This window comes from Alternaria dauci, chromosome 1 (assembly GCF_042100115.1).
Source record: "Alternaria dauci strain A2016 chromosome 1, whole genome shotgun sequence".
In the NCBI taxonomy this organism is placed as follows: Eukaryota; Fungi; Ascomycota; class Dothideomycetes; order Pleosporales; family Pleosporaceae; genus Alternaria; species Alternaria dauci.
The window spans coordinates 2,601,457-2,617,827 of NC_091272.1; the positions used below are offsets into that span (position 1 = coordinate 2,601,457).

At 52.2% G+C, this 16,371-nt stretch overlaps 6 protein-coding genes across 6 annotated transcripts; 2 read left to right on the plus strand and 4 right to left on the minus strand.

The window, feature by feature from the left end:
- Positions 1-1,780: 1,780 nt before the first annotated feature.
- ACET3X_000800 (uncharacterized protein) lies at positions 1,781-4,860 on the minus strand (the record flags this gene model as incomplete). Its single annotated transcript, XM_069448136.1, has 2 exons — positions 1,781-2,998; positions 3,058-4,860. The coding sequence occupies 2 exons, from the start codon at positions 4,858-4,860 to the stop codon at positions 1,781-1,783; spliced, it is 3,021 nt and encodes a 1,006-aa protein (XP_069311042.1).
- Positions 4,861-5,138: 278 nt separating this feature from the next.
- On the plus strand, positions 5,139-5,569 carry ACET3X_000801 (uncharacterized protein; the record flags this gene model as incomplete). The annotated part of the gene is made up of 3 exons (XM_069448137.1): positions 5,139-5,174; positions 5,227-5,285; positions 5,410-5,569. The coding sequence occupies 3 exons, from the start codon at positions 5,139-5,141 to the stop codon at positions 5,567-5,569; spliced, it is 255 nt and encodes an 84-aa protein (XP_069311043.1).
- Positions 5,570-5,922: 353 nt separating this feature from the next.
- Positions 5,923-7,914, minus strand: ACET3X_000802 (uncharacterized protein; the record flags this gene model as incomplete). Its single annotated transcript, XM_069448138.1, has 3 exons — positions 5,923-7,462; positions 7,526-7,678; positions 7,748-7,914. The coding sequence occupies 3 exons, from the start codon at positions 7,912-7,914 to the stop codon at positions 5,923-5,925; spliced, it is 1,860 nt and encodes a 619-aa protein (XP_069311044.1).
- A 342-nt stretch (positions 7,915-8,256) lies between these two features.
- Positions 8,257-10,544, plus strand: ACET3X_000803 (uncharacterized protein). Its single transcript, XM_069448139.1, has 3 exons — positions 8,257-8,413; positions 8,465-8,596; positions 8,645-10,544. Exons 1-3 carry the CDS (start codon positions 8,335-8,337, stop codon positions 10,255-10,257), a joined length of 1,824 nt encoding a protein of 607 aa, XP_069311045.1. The 5' UTR covers positions 8,257-8,334; the 3' UTR covers positions 10,258-10,544.
- A 2,062-nt stretch (positions 10,545-12,606) lies between these two features.
- Positions 12,607-14,390, minus strand: ACET3X_000804 (uncharacterized protein; the record flags this gene model as incomplete). Its single annotated transcript, XM_069448141.1, has 4 exons — positions 12,607-12,627; positions 12,681-14,108; positions 14,163-14,312; positions 14,376-14,390. 4 exons carry the CDS (start codon positions 14,388-14,390, stop codon positions 12,607-12,609), a joined length of 1,614 nt encoding a protein of 537 aa, XP_069311046.1.
- Positions 14,391-15,343: 953 nt separating this feature from the next.
- On the minus strand, positions 15,344-16,316 carry ACET3X_000805 (uncharacterized protein; the record flags this gene model as incomplete). The annotated part of the gene is made up of 5 exons (XM_069448142.1): positions 15,344-15,423; positions 15,507-15,570; positions 15,620-15,981; positions 16,042-16,176; positions 16,223-16,316. 5 exons carry the CDS (start codon positions 16,314-16,316, stop codon positions 15,344-15,346), a joined length of 735 nt encoding a protein of 244 aa, XP_069311047.1.
- Positions 16,317-16,371: the final 55 nt, after the last annotated feature.

Below are 16,371 nucleotides of genomic sequence, written 5' to 3' on the forward strand. Positions count from 1 at the left end.
CGCGAAACTCAAGTAGGACACTGACTAAGCCATCAAATCGCTCAGCCTGCAACTGGCCACGTCTGCCGCCGACCAAAGCAATTCTCCAATGCAACCATGCTATGCGTCATTTCTTCCGCTCCAAATGCTGCCATGGACCCTTTCCAGTCGACCATCTCTCCCGACATCAATTCGGGTCCAGACCATGTTTCTAAGCGGATAGCCGAGCTGCTCCATGCATCACTAAGCACCCCCTCCACAACTATTGGTTGCCAACTAATACACACCCACCGATATCTCAACATGCACGCAAATCTCAACGGTACCTATATGACGCAATAATCATACGGAGAGCTCTATGATGCAATAGTCGTACGGAGAGCGCACACCTAGAACGGCTCAATCATAATAATATAAGCTGGAGATGACTCCACAACAGGCATGAGCCGATCAAGGTCGGGGACGGCACGGAAAAGCTTTAGGTTTCCGGCCGACAGACTGCAAAGTCTGTAAGTTTATCTGGTGTCAAATCTAACCCAATTCAAGCGCACAATATTGGTTCGCATATCCGTCTGTGTAAGACAACGCCGAACAGTAATTGCGATGAATCGGTTGATTCTAATACGATCAAACGGACACTGCTGAAGAGTGATCCCTATCGAAGTAAACATAGAGAGCGACAATCGAGCTTGTCTCTGCGTCACGGTTACCAGTTGAGAAGCCGTCCCGCCGCTTGCATATGCAACACTTCCACCTCGGTGCGTCTAGTTGGTGCGTGTATTCGGTGGAAGCACATGTCATTACCGGATTTTTTGTACTAACCTGCCAATGCCAATGCGCTGACGAAGGGTGCGAGTACATCATCTAAGCCCTTTGCATGCGGATGAGATAAGTTGGCAAAGAAAGACCCTGCCCTCGGAGAAGGAGCTGCGAAGTGTACATGAAGATAGCTTCGAAAGGTCTAAAAGTAGAAAGGGGCAACCATATGATACTTTGGAGGAGCGCACCAAACTCTACATGCATCACATTCTAATAAAGTTAACGACATGCTTTCTATTTCCTAGTAGATTGTTCCTGTCATCTGCAGATGTTCGCAACTCGTGTTGTGATACTCGACACGCCATACCAAGTCCAGCATTAGTAGCGAGTCCATCCAGAAACCTCGGCTCCACGGTACTTGACCCCACCAAAGCATCGTCAGACCGCTTCTTTGACCACGATACCTCAGGTTGTTCGCTCCATACTCATTTTGCTACGGATATAAACATTACAGTCTCAGATTTCACCATCCGAAATGCCCGCTTAGCACAGTGGTACTGCGTCGCACTCGTACGCAGCATATGTTTGATATGCGAAGATCCACGGTTCGATTCCGTGAGCGGGCATGCTTCAATATCTTTTTGAAGTTTGGAACGTACGGATATCTCGTGAAGCTTTTTTTGTTCTAGTGACAGAGAGGCCAGGGAAGACGAGGCAAGTCGGGGGTTTACGAATGTTGCCGTGTGATTGCGAGACCAACAAAGATGCAATCAATCATTTGAGCTTCTGATTTTGGTAAATGAGATTGATGCGTAGAGGGACAGAACCAAACTTGCGGATGGTAAGTATGATCGAAGTTTGCTGCTATCGCTCTGTGTTTGTGCTTGTTTGGTGTCATTGGTCTTCATGTGCCTAACCGATAAGTTGCCTGCCTCACGCTATGCATCCAGCTTCACCAACAGTGTCACCTCGAGCAGCCAGTTCAAGCAAAATGTCTCAATGTCATAGTATTCTGTCAAACTATATTACAGGACGACAGCCCCTATGCTGATGCCGTCTGAGGCTTCCCAATGAGCGCCAAAATATTACTAAACAAGCCCTGCGGCGGCGGCGGGACAGAACCGTCGTGCAGCACGTTCTGCAAATCCTGCATGCTGAAGACATGCTCGTCGCGCTCAGTATCTTGAGTGAGATCATCAGAAACCAACAGGTTCGCTAGAGGCCTGCTTGAGTCGTCTTCCTCAATATCCTCTGGGTACGAAGCGCGATGCATCTCGAGTTGCTCCTCTGGTGGGGGAGTCAGCAGCTGCAATGACCCAGCACTTGGGGAAATGGTCCTGAGGTACGACTTTGAGTCGAGAACAACGTAACCGCTGCTCTGAGATGCAAGGCCCAAGGTAACACTGGAGTACGTGTCTTTCCATATGGGCTTCGGATGCTCAGGGCCGTATATGAACATCCTCGATGAAACCTTCTTAGTGTGGGTAGGAGTGGATTCGTCCTTCTCAAATCGAGGTAGTGATACAGCGAATGTGCTGTTAGTACTGTTGCAAGCTAGCCGAACGAGGGGTGCGCGCTCTAGGCGTCCGATGCCAGGAGTGTCGATTGGGACGCTGTATGCGAGTCCGTCAGAGACCATGTCCCAGACTGTTATGGCATCAGCAACCACTATAAGATATTGTCCGACGAATCCAAGTCCAGAGAGGGCCGTTACGTTGATCTCAGTCAATGATCGTCGGACGGTTGCAGATTGAACATCAATCAGATGTGTGACACCAGCGTCTTCTTCCAAGTCCCAGGAAATTGAAGCAGCAAGGACCGAACCATCGGATGAGAAGGCCAATCGCGAAGTGCGCGGCGGTAAGGACCGCTGTGAACCTTCAGTAATGTCAAGCTTGTCGTTGATCTCAATCGACCGGTCAAGCGACCAGGTGACCAGGCCTTCCTGATGGACCCCACGAACGGTGACTCCATCGCGTGATCGTGTCTTGGGTCTCCATATCCGTACGAAGTGGTCTTCGCCAACAGTCGCGAAACCCGCAGCAGCGGGATCAGCGACAAGGTGGAATACTCGCCCGTTGCCACATACGTCTTCGAAGAAGTGTGGTGCGTCAATTCGTGCCTCTAGCTTCCATTGCGCGCTGGTTTTGTCGCGTCGCCATACTTTGAGATACACCTCGCGGCGGCGCAGACGTTCCTGCTCATTGAACTCTGGAACACCTTCATTCACATAACGAGTGTCCGACTGTGACGGAACCCACTGCAGTAGATACCAAGTCAGTGTACGTCTTACATACATCTCAAATAGTTGAAACTTACCTCATCAATCGTCGCAAGCCATTCTCCGTCATGGCTGACTTGGATATGCGTAACTGTAGGCTCCTTAATTTGGCGTCCGTCAGGGGCGACATTTGGTTCCGTCGCATTGTTGCGAGTGAGTGCCTGTCGCCCTTTGGCACGACCATTCGCAAGATCAAATGTCTGCAGGTATGGCTCGGGTCTGAAGCCCTCGTCTGTCTTGTTGTGACGAGGCTGTGACGATGGTACGGAGAAGAATACTTCGGTCGAGTTGACTGGATTCACTGCCATGGGTACCGCATCGAAGATTCCAAACATATTACCAGCATCTTTAGACAGCTGTTCGACGTCTATTCGACGTGACTGGATGCCGATGATGTTTGTGCGCGCCTCGAGCTCGGTGGTAGAAAGAACAATGACAGAATTATTGGCCAGTGTCAATGCATACGCTGAGCCCGTAGGAGAAACTACAATGTTCTCAATAGCCGCAGAAAGATGGGGTAGATGCTGTGGTTGTCCAGTAGCAAGCTGCCACATTGTGAGTACGGTCTCGTCGCCGCCCGAGATAATGTAGTTGCCATCCAACGACCACTTGACAGACCCTATCGCATCTCTATGCCAATGGAGTTTTTTGGGCCTGAAGCTTTCGGCATTGCCCTTTTCGACTGCAGCAAAAGAAGCTAAAATGTCTTCGAAAAGAAGGATCACACCAGTTTCTTCACCAACGGCGATGTCGAGCACATCCCTTTGACTTTGTGGAGTCTTGTTTCCGTTGTCATTTTCTTGTTGCTCGCGGTGGTAGACGTTGAAGGCTGTGATGTGCTTCGAGAATTTGAACTCCCGCCAGACATACTCCAAGTCCTCGAGTGCTGTCTTGCTAGCCTTTGTGCGCTTTCCGACCACGAGAGAGTCAGATGTAGCAACTACAATGTACTTGCCTTGCAGAAGCACCTGCATACCGCGGATTGCAGAGCTCGCACTGCTCAGTATTTGCTTGACTTGCTTGAGTTCTGTCCGGGCATCTTGACGCTTCGTACGAAGTGCGTGTACACTGACGGTATGCCCCCCATCAGTTTCATGACAGTATGTAAGATCATCCTCAGAGGAATCCGACTGCGCAATGACTGTCATGTGGCGGACTGTAGCACCAATGTTCCATCGACCAGCTTTCTTGCCAGCCACCCAGTTCCACAGTATTATGTGCCCAATTGAGTATGCGACGTACACGAGGTGGGGGTTCGTGGGCGATAGAGCATAAGCTGTGAGGGAGCCTGTGTCGTCTTCGGAGAGGGTATTGGCGAGCAATGATGTTTCGGTTGCATAGACACAAAGTGATTTGGCGTTGGCGATGAGCAGGTACTTCTCGCCGGGCGTGAAGACAGGGTCGGCAGGTAGGAACCATCCTCCATGAGCGGGTGACGAAGCCCACCTATCGGTCTTTTTGCTCTTTTTCTTCTTTACTATGCCCGACACCTCGGCCGCGATCAATTCATTGCGCTCTTGTCTGTTCCTTTCCTTTCTGTCCTTCTTTTCCTGCTTTTTAAGAGCTGCCTTTGATAGTCCTGACATGTCTAATGCTCCATTGACTTCAGCGGGCGCATCTCGGCTCACACCGTTCGTTTTCGGAGTAGACGTCGATTGCTCCTTTGGCGTAGACGCATTCGATTTGGGTGTTGCACCAGTTGCGCCGTTTGAAGATGGGCCGTTGCGACCATCATTGAGCGCAGCGGCAGCGGCAGCCTCGTTCTTTCTCTGCTTCTTGGTCTTCTTCTGTGCCGCAGCTTCCTCGGCCTTTCTCTTCAACTGGGGAGTCGCGTCCTCCATCCTGGCTGAGTCTCGAGCGGACTTGCGTGTAAAATTCCGCAATGGTGGAAGTCGTGAGGGTCGTGTAGAATCGACATGTCGAAGTTGAACTTTTTCGATGGAGCCTGGCCCGAGCTTTTCACCGCCCGCGTCCTTAGCGCGCCCGCAACTTTCTTTGAGACGGCGTCCACCAACGCCCAGCATCACGAGAACCTCACCTTACCTTTGCGCGCTTTCGTAGCTATCAGGCCGTGATCGCGTACCCTCTCAAAAAACACCGACCCTACCGAATCATCAAGATGATCGTTCCCATCCGTTGCTTTTCGTGCGGCAAGGTACTACAATGACTCTCTAGCTCATGCGCGCCCTCGCTCACAAAGTTCCTAGGTCACTGGCGACCTGTGGGAGAAGTACATGACTATCCTCAGTGAAGGCAAAGAAGAAGCGTAAGAAGTCCCGTCCATGAAACGCTCCAGCACGCCACCCCCTAGGCAAACTCGACCTTCTATACCACTACCACTCCCACTCCCATACCGACACAAGACACTCACTAACGTATACCCCACCTAGTGAGGCACTCGACGAGATCGGTCTCCAACGCTACTGCTGCCGCCGTATGATCCTTACCCACGTCGATTTGATCGAAAAGCTCCTCAAGTACGTTCCTGTCGCGGATCACGCCAAGTTGATGCGCCGCCATGATGCACAGATGCAGACACATTCGCTGTAACGCCGTCCCGGACAGGGGCTAACACTTGATACAGATACAACGCCAGCGAAAGAGAACAAGCCCGCGCCGCTCGGGGAGGACGGTAGTCGACAGACGATATGAACAGACAATTTGGAGTTTTGGAACGGCATACTTTATCATCGCGAGGCGTTTTATCGGGCAAAGCATATTGGGTTGAACTAGATCTTCTTCCATGCACGATCTGGAAGTCTGCAGAGACAGGAAATGCCTGACTATAATGAGAGCCGCTAGCCCGCGCGGACGTAGTTCCACGCGTAGGCGCTTGTGCAGAGCGTGGAATAACAACATCTACCTGACGGACAGAGCAGAAAAAACCCAGTCCTTGATCGTTTCTAACATTCCTTACCCTCACTACCCCAGTGTTCCTCCACCCACTCTGTCATGATATCTGTGAAGCTTTTCTCATTGTCAAACGCCTCAGTATCCTCCAGCCCACGCTGCGCACCCAAGTACTCAAGCGCCAGCAATATCCATTTCTCAATGAACTGGTTATACATAAGATCGACGGTTTCTGGTTCTTGAACTTTGCCTCCTGATCGATCGAAGCCAACAGCTGACTGGATGCAGTTGGGGACATTGTAGAAGGCGATGGGCTCATGAACCGTATCATCACCATCTGCGCCGGCATCATCTTTGGTGGTATAACCCGGGAAAGGTTTTGGCTCATCCATGTCATGGAGAGGTGTTTGGCCTTCATGGAAGCCAGCGAAAGTAGAGTCGAAAGATGTGAGCATGTGCTGTCGAGACCGTGCTGCTAAAACCTCTGGGGGCTGCAGGAATGCGTTGCTTTCCATCATGGCCAACATAATAGGGCCTTCATTGTTCAGAAGTTTGATCACTTGGCTGGCGGCTTTGTAAGGTACGTCCTTGATATACCGGATCCCACTGGTGAACGGCGAGACTAGGAACTTCGTGTCCTTGGTAAAGGCTCCCTTGAAAATGTCAAAACGGATTGCACCGGTGTTGGTGATCACAAACGCCTTCTTGCCATTCTGAATGCGATCAGATTTCTCGATAGTCTGAGGTAGTAGCTGTTCCTCAATCCAGGTGAAGATACTCTCGTTATGCGGATATGGGCGGCGACTGATCCAAAGATCTTGTGGCGCACAGCCATATACTTTTCCAAGGCCGAGAGATGCTCTAGCTTCGCCGATCGCCCTGGAAACTTTCTTCCCATGGTCAGTTACGAACGTTTTGGCGTCCTTTCCGCTGTGGTGTTGCATCGAGTAAAGATTGTTGTCAATATATCGACGGGAGAAGGTGAGCTTTGAGCTCTGGAGTGCGGGCGCTCTGTCTTTCGTACCACGGGTACTGAGACCACTGATAGACGCAAAGCCGAGCGTCTCCATATACCGCCCACTTTCGAGAGCAGCAGCCTTGGCGTCAAAGATCTTGTAATCACGGATGTGTGTATGACCTCCGAAAAACTGGATAGGTGTGTCCCAGTGCAGGGAACGGATAGTAGAAAATAGCAATGCATACTCCTCGGAACGGATATCAACATGGCCAAAGACGATGATCAGGTCGAGGTCTTGATCTTTGAGAGCTTCCTTGAACCACTCTTCACGCACCGTGTCTTCGACTCTCTGGATAACAGTGTTGTTTGCGTTGCCTGTAAAGTCGAAGATGAATCCAAAAGCTAGGATGCGTATGCCCTGATTTTTAGTAGTGAATTTCTTGAAGCGCGGTGCGAGTGGCTCAAGTTTCCCAGTCTTGGGATTATAGATATCTAGATTGGAAGCCAAGTAGTTGTCTTTGAAGTCAGGAACTGTATGGAAGTACTCTCCCTCGGCAGTATTTGCTTTATAAAGTTCGTGGTTCCCGGAACAGATCAGATCAATGCTTTGTTCTTTGGCTATCTCGTAGGTAAACCTACATATTGGCGCACGGAGTCAGTATACATTCCACGTGTAATCAATGCGGGACTTCACTAACTTTCCTCGAGGTTTAGAGGAATCGTAGATAGCGTTTCCCTCTACTCTGTCTCCAGTGTCTACAAGGAGGAAGTCCGATCCATCCGCGTCTGCTTTGTCACGCATGTGCTGAGCGAAGGAGACATAGTCGCCCCAATCAGACGAAAACGACGCCCTGCAGTTTGTCAGATCGACTTTGCATCAAGATAGTACACTTCAGGCGAAGGCGTTTTCGGCAACTTACTCTTGTAGATGGCCTCCCCACCACCCATGGATATCAGTGGTATGCAGGAAGTTAAGTTGCGCCCATGGTAGGTCACGCAGGGGAGCTGCTTTGGGAGACGGCGCCTCAGGCTGGACGCAGGAGATTCCTTTCAGAAGCGCATAAAGAACAATAGATCTGTGAAACATGTTGAAAGACAAGCTGCTGTGCTCCTTGCCCCTTTCGCGAACTGCGGTTGTATCAGGCGACCATCTAGGTACTGGGGATGGCTGGACGAATTCTGGTGACGAACAACAAAGACCGGGACACGATACGTCAAAGCAGTGAGTGAAAGCAGCAGAAGGCGTTGCAATGTCGATGAGACGGACGACACTAGATGTTGTGAGTATCAGACGGTGAACAGCCGACGGTCAGCCAATCAGGCAGTGACGTATGCGATGAATGGTTGACGGGCCGTGGTTGCAGCGAGCTGGTCCATGTAGAGCCTAGCGCCATGCTGGCCAGATACAGTTCAACATTTTTCTATACACGACAACACCAGCCACCTCACAACAACTCTCCACCCAAACACTTTTCACGCGCATCAGCTCTCGTTCGTGTCGCGCAAGATGGCTAGAGCTTCCCGTTCTGCGAGCGCAAAGCCCGCTGAGAAGAAAGATGCCAAAGAGGCCAAAGTGAATGGCGCCAGTACGTCACGCTCACCCAAGGGAACCAGGCCACCACTAACCAACCTCGCAGTCCCGAGAAGAGGCGCAAAGAAGACCGAAGACGCGCCTGTTGCCAATGGCATAGCCGAAGAGGTTGAAGAAGCCGAAGATGTCGAAATGGCTGATGGCGACACCGAGGAAGTCGAAGCAGCACCACAAAAGCGTAAGATCAACGCGTCCCAAATAGGGCCAGCTGCTAAGAAGACCACAGCTACTGGACGCAGTCGCGCAAAGAAGACCGAAACCCCCGCGCCCGAGCCCAAAGCCGCGCCCAAGAAGACGACGAAGCGCAAAAAGGACGAAGAAAGCGAACCTGAGGTCGAAGACGCGCCCGCGCCCGCTGTGAAGAAGCCAAAGGTCGAGCGCGCAAAGGCTGCACCCAAGACTGCGTCGAAAGCCACGTCAAAGGCTACAACGCCAGAGCTAGAGGCCGAGAAGATCAATCCGGCTCTGATCCCAAACCCCAAGGGGCCGCGCCGCGCCAAGGGCAAGAAGACAGAGATCAACTCGATCCGCTACACTGAACCTTTGAAGGTGTTCGTCTTTGGCGAAGGCGCTTCTGGTGAGCTCGGCCTTGGTGCGACAAAGAAGGCTATCGACGTGAAGCGACCGCGTTACAACGAGATTCTGTCCAACATGAATGTTGTCAAGATCGCTACTGGCGGCATGCACGTTGTCGCCCTAACAAAGGACAACCAAATCCTGACATGGGGTGTCAACGACAACGACGCTCTCGGGCGTGACACATCCAACGCCAACGTCAAGATGCGCGATCTCGATGCGGACGATTCCGACTCTGATTCCGAAGATGAGACTGGCGGCTTGAATGAGGCTGAGGCTACACCAGCGCCTGTGCCCGCCGAGTTTTTCCCTGAAGACACCACCTTTGTCGACGTCGCTGCCGGTGATAGTTGCTCCTTTGCCCTCACTACCGAGGGCGCCGTTTACGGATGGGGCACGTTCCGAAAGAACGAAGGCATCATGGGGTTCGCTACCGACAACAAGACGGCACCTCGGCCCGTGTACATTGACAGCATAAAGAAGGTTACTCAGATTGTGTGCGGTACCAACCATGTCTACGCGCTCGACAAAGACCACCATGTATGGGCTTGGGGTAATGGCCAGCAAAACCAGCTTGGCCGTCGTGTCACCGAACGCAACCTCGTTCAAGCTTTGCAGCCGAGCAAGGTTGGTTTCCACGATACCTCCATCAAGAAGCACAGCCAACGCATTACGCACATCGCATCCGGTGACTACCACGGTCTTGCAATTGCAGAAGACGGGCACGTCTGGGGTTGGGGGGCGAACAACTACTGCGAGACTGGTTACACTGAGAATGCTGGTGCAGACGATGCCAGCGTCCTACAACCCAAAATTGTACACAGCTTGGAGGGCAAGGGTGTTCATACACTGGACGCAGGCTCGCATCACAACCTGGCCATCACCAAAGATGGCCAAGTGCTCGTCTGGGGTCGCTGCGATGGTTCACAGACCGGCCTCCCTCCTTCCCAGCTTGATGCCGAGACGGATGAGAGCAAGGTGCTGAAGAACAACGGCAAGGCGAAGATTGTTGTACAGCCGACACCCCTTCCTGACCTCAAGAACATTGTCACTGGCGCATGCGGCCCTGAACACTCCATCGTCATTGACGAGGCCGGCAAGGCCTACTCATGGGGTTTCTCGGTGAACTTTCAGACGGGTCAGGGTACTGATGACGAAATCGAGGTCCCGACTTTGATTGACAATACCGCCGTGCGCGACACGAAACTTGTATGGGCTGGTTGCGGTGGTCAATACAGTATCCTGGCAAGCAAGAAGGAGTAGGTCACTCGGGCTGTATATCTTTGGTGCCGAGAATCCTGATGGCGGCGACCCTCTATGAGCATGCTTTTTTCCATTTCCTGATATTTAGTCTGGTCTCACTTTGAGGCTTACAGACATGCATTCACGGCGTTCAACTTCTTCTCGGGTGTCCTTTGCATAGCGGATATCTGATTCGGCACACGGGGTTATCAAATGTATTCGTTCATTATGCGACTGAGTGGCAGGCCAGAATAAACGACATGGCTAGTAGAGGGCGTAGTTTCGGTGGTAGGCTCAGTCGTGCCCTGATCAACTTGTAATAGTACGATGTTATGCTATTTGTATCTTTTTTACATCTGCAGTGGTGCTTTCCTATGCTAGATATACTAGGATGTTGTGAAATGAGATGCAAGACTGATGCTATGGATCATGCAGCTCCAGATGCCTTACATAATCAAGTTGTGATGACGCTCGACCCTGCCGACCAAAAAACACCATCACCGAAGCGCATCGACACCAACCTCACGACACAACTCCGCCAAAACCGCAACCTACATATCGTACGAGCCCCGCGAAATAGAAGCCAACACTTTCCGAGATTGACAAATTGCGCAGCTTCCCACCCACCACCGCAACAATGCCACCCAAGCACATGATAGGCAAAGGCCGTACTCTCAACGAGCCCAGCTTTGCGTCTAGCACTATTTCGGCCTTTACAAGCAAGGAGAACAGGAGTATTGTAACTGCTGCGGGGCTGTTCGCTGTAAGATACCCTGGACGGTGAGAGATATCGGAGGGAGTCAGAGCACGACATACAAGAAGGAGAACTGAAGCCAAGACGAGTGCTAACAATGGCGTACAGATTGGCGTAACGTTCCTGCACAGCAGCTGGGCTGAGATCCTACTCCCTGCGTAAATCTAAATCCATCTCAACACAAATGGAGAATGCGCCGGCGCTGCGGCAGCGAGGCGGCAAATGCGAGCGGCCATCGCAGGCCTTGGACGAGCCTTGATGCCATGTACAAAAAAGGAACCTTCACCTTGGAAAGAGCATTCAAAATGGCGTTCAGGCACGGATAGCATACCCAATGGTGTGAAACCAAGGTCGGAATGCGACCTATGACTGGGGCCATTAGACGATCATGGAACGTTATGTACAACAACTACGATTTTTTCTTTCTCTGGAGCAATCTCAACTAGACTTTTTGATAGCCAGTCTCATTCCATACCCCTCTCGACGTCATTCCAGGATACCTGGTAATCTGAAACACGATGCGCCTCACCTGTATCGACGCGTATGACCGTTCTGTAACCCACACGACTGGAACACACCAAGCACTGTCTTGCTGTCACAGAATGCTTAGCTACAGACATTACGGATCGAGCTGTCCTGCAAGTTTCTTTCTTTTTCTTTCCCTTTTCCTGAGACACAGTTCCCAGCTTGACCACGGTTTCACATCGCCTCCTTGGTTTGCTCAGCATCATTTACCATTGTCATTCGTATCAGCGATGGCGCGCGCCAAGTGTCGGACTGGAACTCCTGTGGGCTGGTGCGAGTGTAGTGTGAGTTCTTGACAGAGCATTTGCTTTTCCACGATAAGCGAAAAGTCGAGGAAGCGGATATGGGATCAGCCATCCGAATCCATCCGGTGAATCTCTATCGGGCGCGTAGCTGGCGTATGAGAGGTATACGCGTGGCGTATACAGATACGCTATGATCGGGCTGTTGGCGGACGGTATCGTTTGGCTATCGTGAAGTGTGCCTCGGCGCTCGGAAGTTGTCTGTTGTCATTGTAGGCGCCAGTCAGTCGAACAAAGCAGCCTGTGTTGACTTTGGAGCAGTTGGTAAACTCCACTAGCGATGTTTGATTCGTACTTGGCATATTGCATCCATACGGCACGGTGGCGTCAAGAATTAGTTAGCATGCGGCGCAGCAGGGTAACTCGATTGTTGGTCTGCGAACCTGGTTGTTGGTACTTCGACGCGCCGGTGGCGCATGCAGAAGGCCCTACTGCATGCGATCGTCTACTGCAGGTACTCTGCATACTAACAATGCACATGGTTCGAAGAACATTTGCATGGATAAGAAACCGATCATTCGTAGTAGCTGTTCATTCATAACATCCGATTAAGCTATCTGTACATGCAAAGCCGACTCTGAATAGCGGATCAACAGTCCGGCTGTGAAAAAAAGAGTGTACATGGGTTCATGCATGCTAGTGAAAACCAGCAATTATGCTCGCTACAATTACAGCAAAATTTGAACGCTAGCAGATCGAGGACGCCGAAGCAGTCGACATGCGTCCGAAGAGATAATAAGGAAATAGTATGTCGTTCGTAAATATGCGTGATGCTGGGGTATCTCTAGTCTATACTTCTCTAACCCAAACCTAGTAAAGTGATCAGTGCATGGTCTTGGAGTTGAACGTGTTGTGAAACTTACCTCCATCTTCGCCATATCGCTGCCTTCCTTCCTAGCAACGCTCTTCGCCGTCTGAATGGCCATATCAAGGTCGTCTTGGTCGGCCATGGTGATCATATCGCCATCATCCTTGAATTCCACCTTGAACTTGTTGCGCACACCAAACTTCTCGCGAATCTGTTGCCAGAATTCGGTAATGAGTTGATCCGGGTTGATAAAGACATAGCGCGTATCACTGGAGTGAACCTTGACTCTGATCTTGCCACCTGTACCGCGGTTGCTACCACCCGATCTGGTGGAGCGGGCAGGCGATCGTCTCCTAGACTTCGAGCGGGACATCATCTCAAACTCAGCATCATCAAGATCACTGCCGTCGTAATCGTCTTCTTCCTCTTCTTCAATGTAAGCTGGTCGCCTGCTCTGTTTTGAGCGAGTGTATGCGCCACGACTTGAACGGGCAGGCGGGTATGCGTCGTTATCGTAGTAGTCATCGATGATATCGTCATCAGATCCACGACGTCGCGGCCTGTAGTCGCGATCCCGCTGGTCTCGCTGATCGCGTTGTCCTCGGTCTCGTGTTGACTCTGAGCGGCTTGGTGGTGGTCGCTCTGAGGCGGAGCGTTGCGTTGGCTGGCGGCGAGGGGGCTCGTTGCTGCTTTGTTGGTCGAAGGCAGCTCGTCCGAGGTTCAGAGGCTGAGGCTTAGGACCGCCACCCCGTACAGACTGCGCGCGGCTCATGGGAGCATCGGCAGTAGGTCTCCGCTCTCCACCAGATCGCCTGTCACCAGACCTCCTGTCTGCCTCCGGTGGCGGTGTAGGTGGGAACATGTTACGGTTCATCGGCGGCTCTGACTGCTGGCGGGCTCTGCTCTGAAGCTCTGGTTTGACCAGGTTGGTCGCAGCGTAGGAGATCTTGTCTTCAGTCCTATCGTCTTTTGCCGCCTGCCCTCCCTTCTTGATCTCAGCACCAGCAAAGCCAGTGAAGGCATTGGCCCGGTCTGACGCAGCGACAAGACGAGCCTTTCCAAGGTAGTCTTTTGTTTTCAAGTTCTTGACCTTTGCTTCATTGGGGCGGTAGACGATACCGACGGGGATGGAGAAGACGGTGTAGCCCTCGGCTTCCTCCCGGATGGCCTCGTCAATGACATCGTGGTCGGGCACCACCTTCTCTTTGGCCGCGAAGGACAGATCCTGTAGACCTGCGTCCCTCTGCTGGAGGTAGATGTAGCAGAGGCCGCGGTTGAAGAGCACTTCGCAAGAGTATAGCTTGAACTTCAGGCCCAATTGCTCATAATCGATGTTGTTGTTTCCGCGTAGGTAGAGGAGGGTGTCGTTGAAATTGGCGAGGGCTTCCTCAAAATCACCCATGAGGAAGTTTGACACGCCCTGTTGGAAGTATGCGACGGCGAGGTACTGGTCCAGACGCACAGCGCGCTGGTAACAATCGACCTGTAGAGCTGTCAGCACGTGCTCGCAGCGCTTGAGCCGTCATGCCCGACTTACCGCCTTCTCATGCTCGCCGAGAGTGGCATGGATCACGCCGCAGTTGAACAGAATCTTGGAGGTGTCGGAGATCTGGTCAAAGACCTTCAATGCGACGTCGAACTCGTTGTTGTCGTAGCTGGCGAGGGCTGCCACCCAGGTTTCGATTTCCTACGCCATCTGTTAGCAATTGAACTCGGAAGGAGCGACTAGATGCAGGAGGAAAGCGCGCACCTGCTTCAGAGACATGACGAGTGGTCTTCACTTGTTACCCGGCAGTATGGTGTCGTCAAGCCTCTCCTAGCACTCCACCGTGGAACGAGGGGTCGCGTTCCGGGTCAGACGCAAACTGCCCAAAGTGCTCGTCTCAATTCGGCCAGATTATAGCGTAGCCACCGGGGCTTGTGGGTGTGTGCGACGTGGTGGATTACAGTGCGGCAGCGGTGGTGGGTGCTGGCTATTAGGGTCGTCGAGGTACACAGGTATCCGGAGTGTTGCGCGGGGGAGTAAACGATCGTACAGGTGTGGGAATTAAGGCACAGTTGGGAAGCCGTTCGGGAAGGAGAGAGGGAGAGGAGGAGGTTTCGAGGGCGGTACTTGGAGGAGACAGGGACACGGTGGGAATTTGGCGGGCGGTTGCAGGAGGGCTACTGGCGGGGAGACCAAATCTGAGGTCCAGCGCGTTTGAGAGACAAGCCTTGGCCGACACGGCGACCGCCACGCTGATTGGACCCCTGCACTGTGAAGGCCGAGAGCCACAGCGCTACGCGCCAGTCCAAGACGCCTCAACCCAGCCCATTGCAGCATGACACCACCGCCTCCGATGCCCTGAGAGCCTAACCATCTTCTCCAGCGCTTCCGAAGGAAACCGGAGCCTGACGTCGTGACGCCGTCTGCCAGCAGCGGACCTCTGCCAGCTGGCCCCGTACGATCATCGAGTGATGGCGTTTGAGGTTTGTAACATGCAAAAGCTCCGACTGAGACAGCCACGTGAGCATTTGTTCCGCGCAGCCACCCATCCGCCCGCCTAGCTTTTCTCAGGCATGAACGCATGACTATGCCAGGCCTCGCAAAGTCCGTGTTCGCGCAGTCCTAGTTTCGGCCTAGATTTCAAGGTGCATGAGTTATCTCTCCTCACCAGACCAACACGGCATTTCGACGGCACTTTGGGGCTTCTTGGACTATCTTGGACTGTCTTGAACTCATAGCATCCCACGGTCGCGCTGCTCCTCTCTCTCCTGCCACACCGTCTTTCCGGAACACGAACATACTGTCTTGTCGTCTGCAAACAGCCATTAGCATACAGCCGTTCCAAAGCACACGAACTGCCAGAAGCAGAACACGTGGGGCACCAAGAGCACTCACTGTCCCAAACACCAGCGCTGCGTGCAATGACACCCACTAGCGTATCCGCATCGTTCTTGTCAAACTGTGCAAGGTCAGAGTAGATCTTGGATCAACTAGCGGGTTTCGCATACCTTGCCGTCTTGCTCTCTCGCAACCACGATGCTGCGTCCGATCATCTCCCAGATGTGGATAGGCTTGTCCAGGAACACAGATCCCACTCCACCCTTCCCTACCTGAACGGTTCCAAAGATGCCTCGACACGGCTTGCCCTCCTGCTTGGCCTTTTGATATTCCCAGATGGCGCCGGTAGATTCAGGGCCGTCGGATATATTACCAGATTCGCGAACAGTTGCATGGTATGTTCCAGGCGATAATCCTCGTATGCTCAGGTCGATGATGGTCATACTTGGAGCCACTTCAACCATGCGCACGAGCCCGCGAACTTTGTTCTCGACATGTGGTGCATGCGATTCTAGAATGCAAACCGCGGCGCCTGCTCCAATGTCAGAATCATAACACATACAAAATCTCCACTCAGACGGAGCATGCATACTGTCTGATTTTCCAGATCCTCTTAGAATTGCATCACGACCAGTAGCTTGGATAGCTTCAACGATTGCCGATGGGGCTGCTGTGCCCTCAATAGATACTAGTTGATCTTTGAGGTTGGCAGTGACTTTGGTGATACCTATTCGTGTTAGAAGCTGAATGACGTGCGTGGGGACCGCTCGTACCACTCAACTGCTGCAGAGAACCTTCAATGTCGTTGATGCATGACTGGCAAGTCATTGGCACCGCGAAGATGGTCTCAAACGATGGAACAGTCATCTTGGAAGGTGTGAATTCAACTGTAATCCTGCGCAAAGCTTTGTGCTATTAGTAG

What these genes read in the sequence shown, in the direction of transcription:
- ACET3X_000803 (XM_069448139.1), top strand. Translation starts at nt 8,335, where the DNA reads ATGGCTAGAGCTTCCCGTTCTGCGAGCGCAAAGCCCGCTGAGAAGAAA. An exon ending in GGCCAAAGTGAATGGCGCCA is followed by an intron (nt 8,414 to 8,464) that starts GTACGTCACGCT and finishes CCAACCTCGCAG; the next exon opens with TCCCGAGAAGAGGCGCAAAG. An exon ending in CGAAGCAGCACCACAAAAGC is followed by an intron (nt 8,597 to 8,644) that starts GTAAGATCAACG and finishes AGAAGACCACAG; the next exon opens with CTACTGGACGCAGTCGCGCA.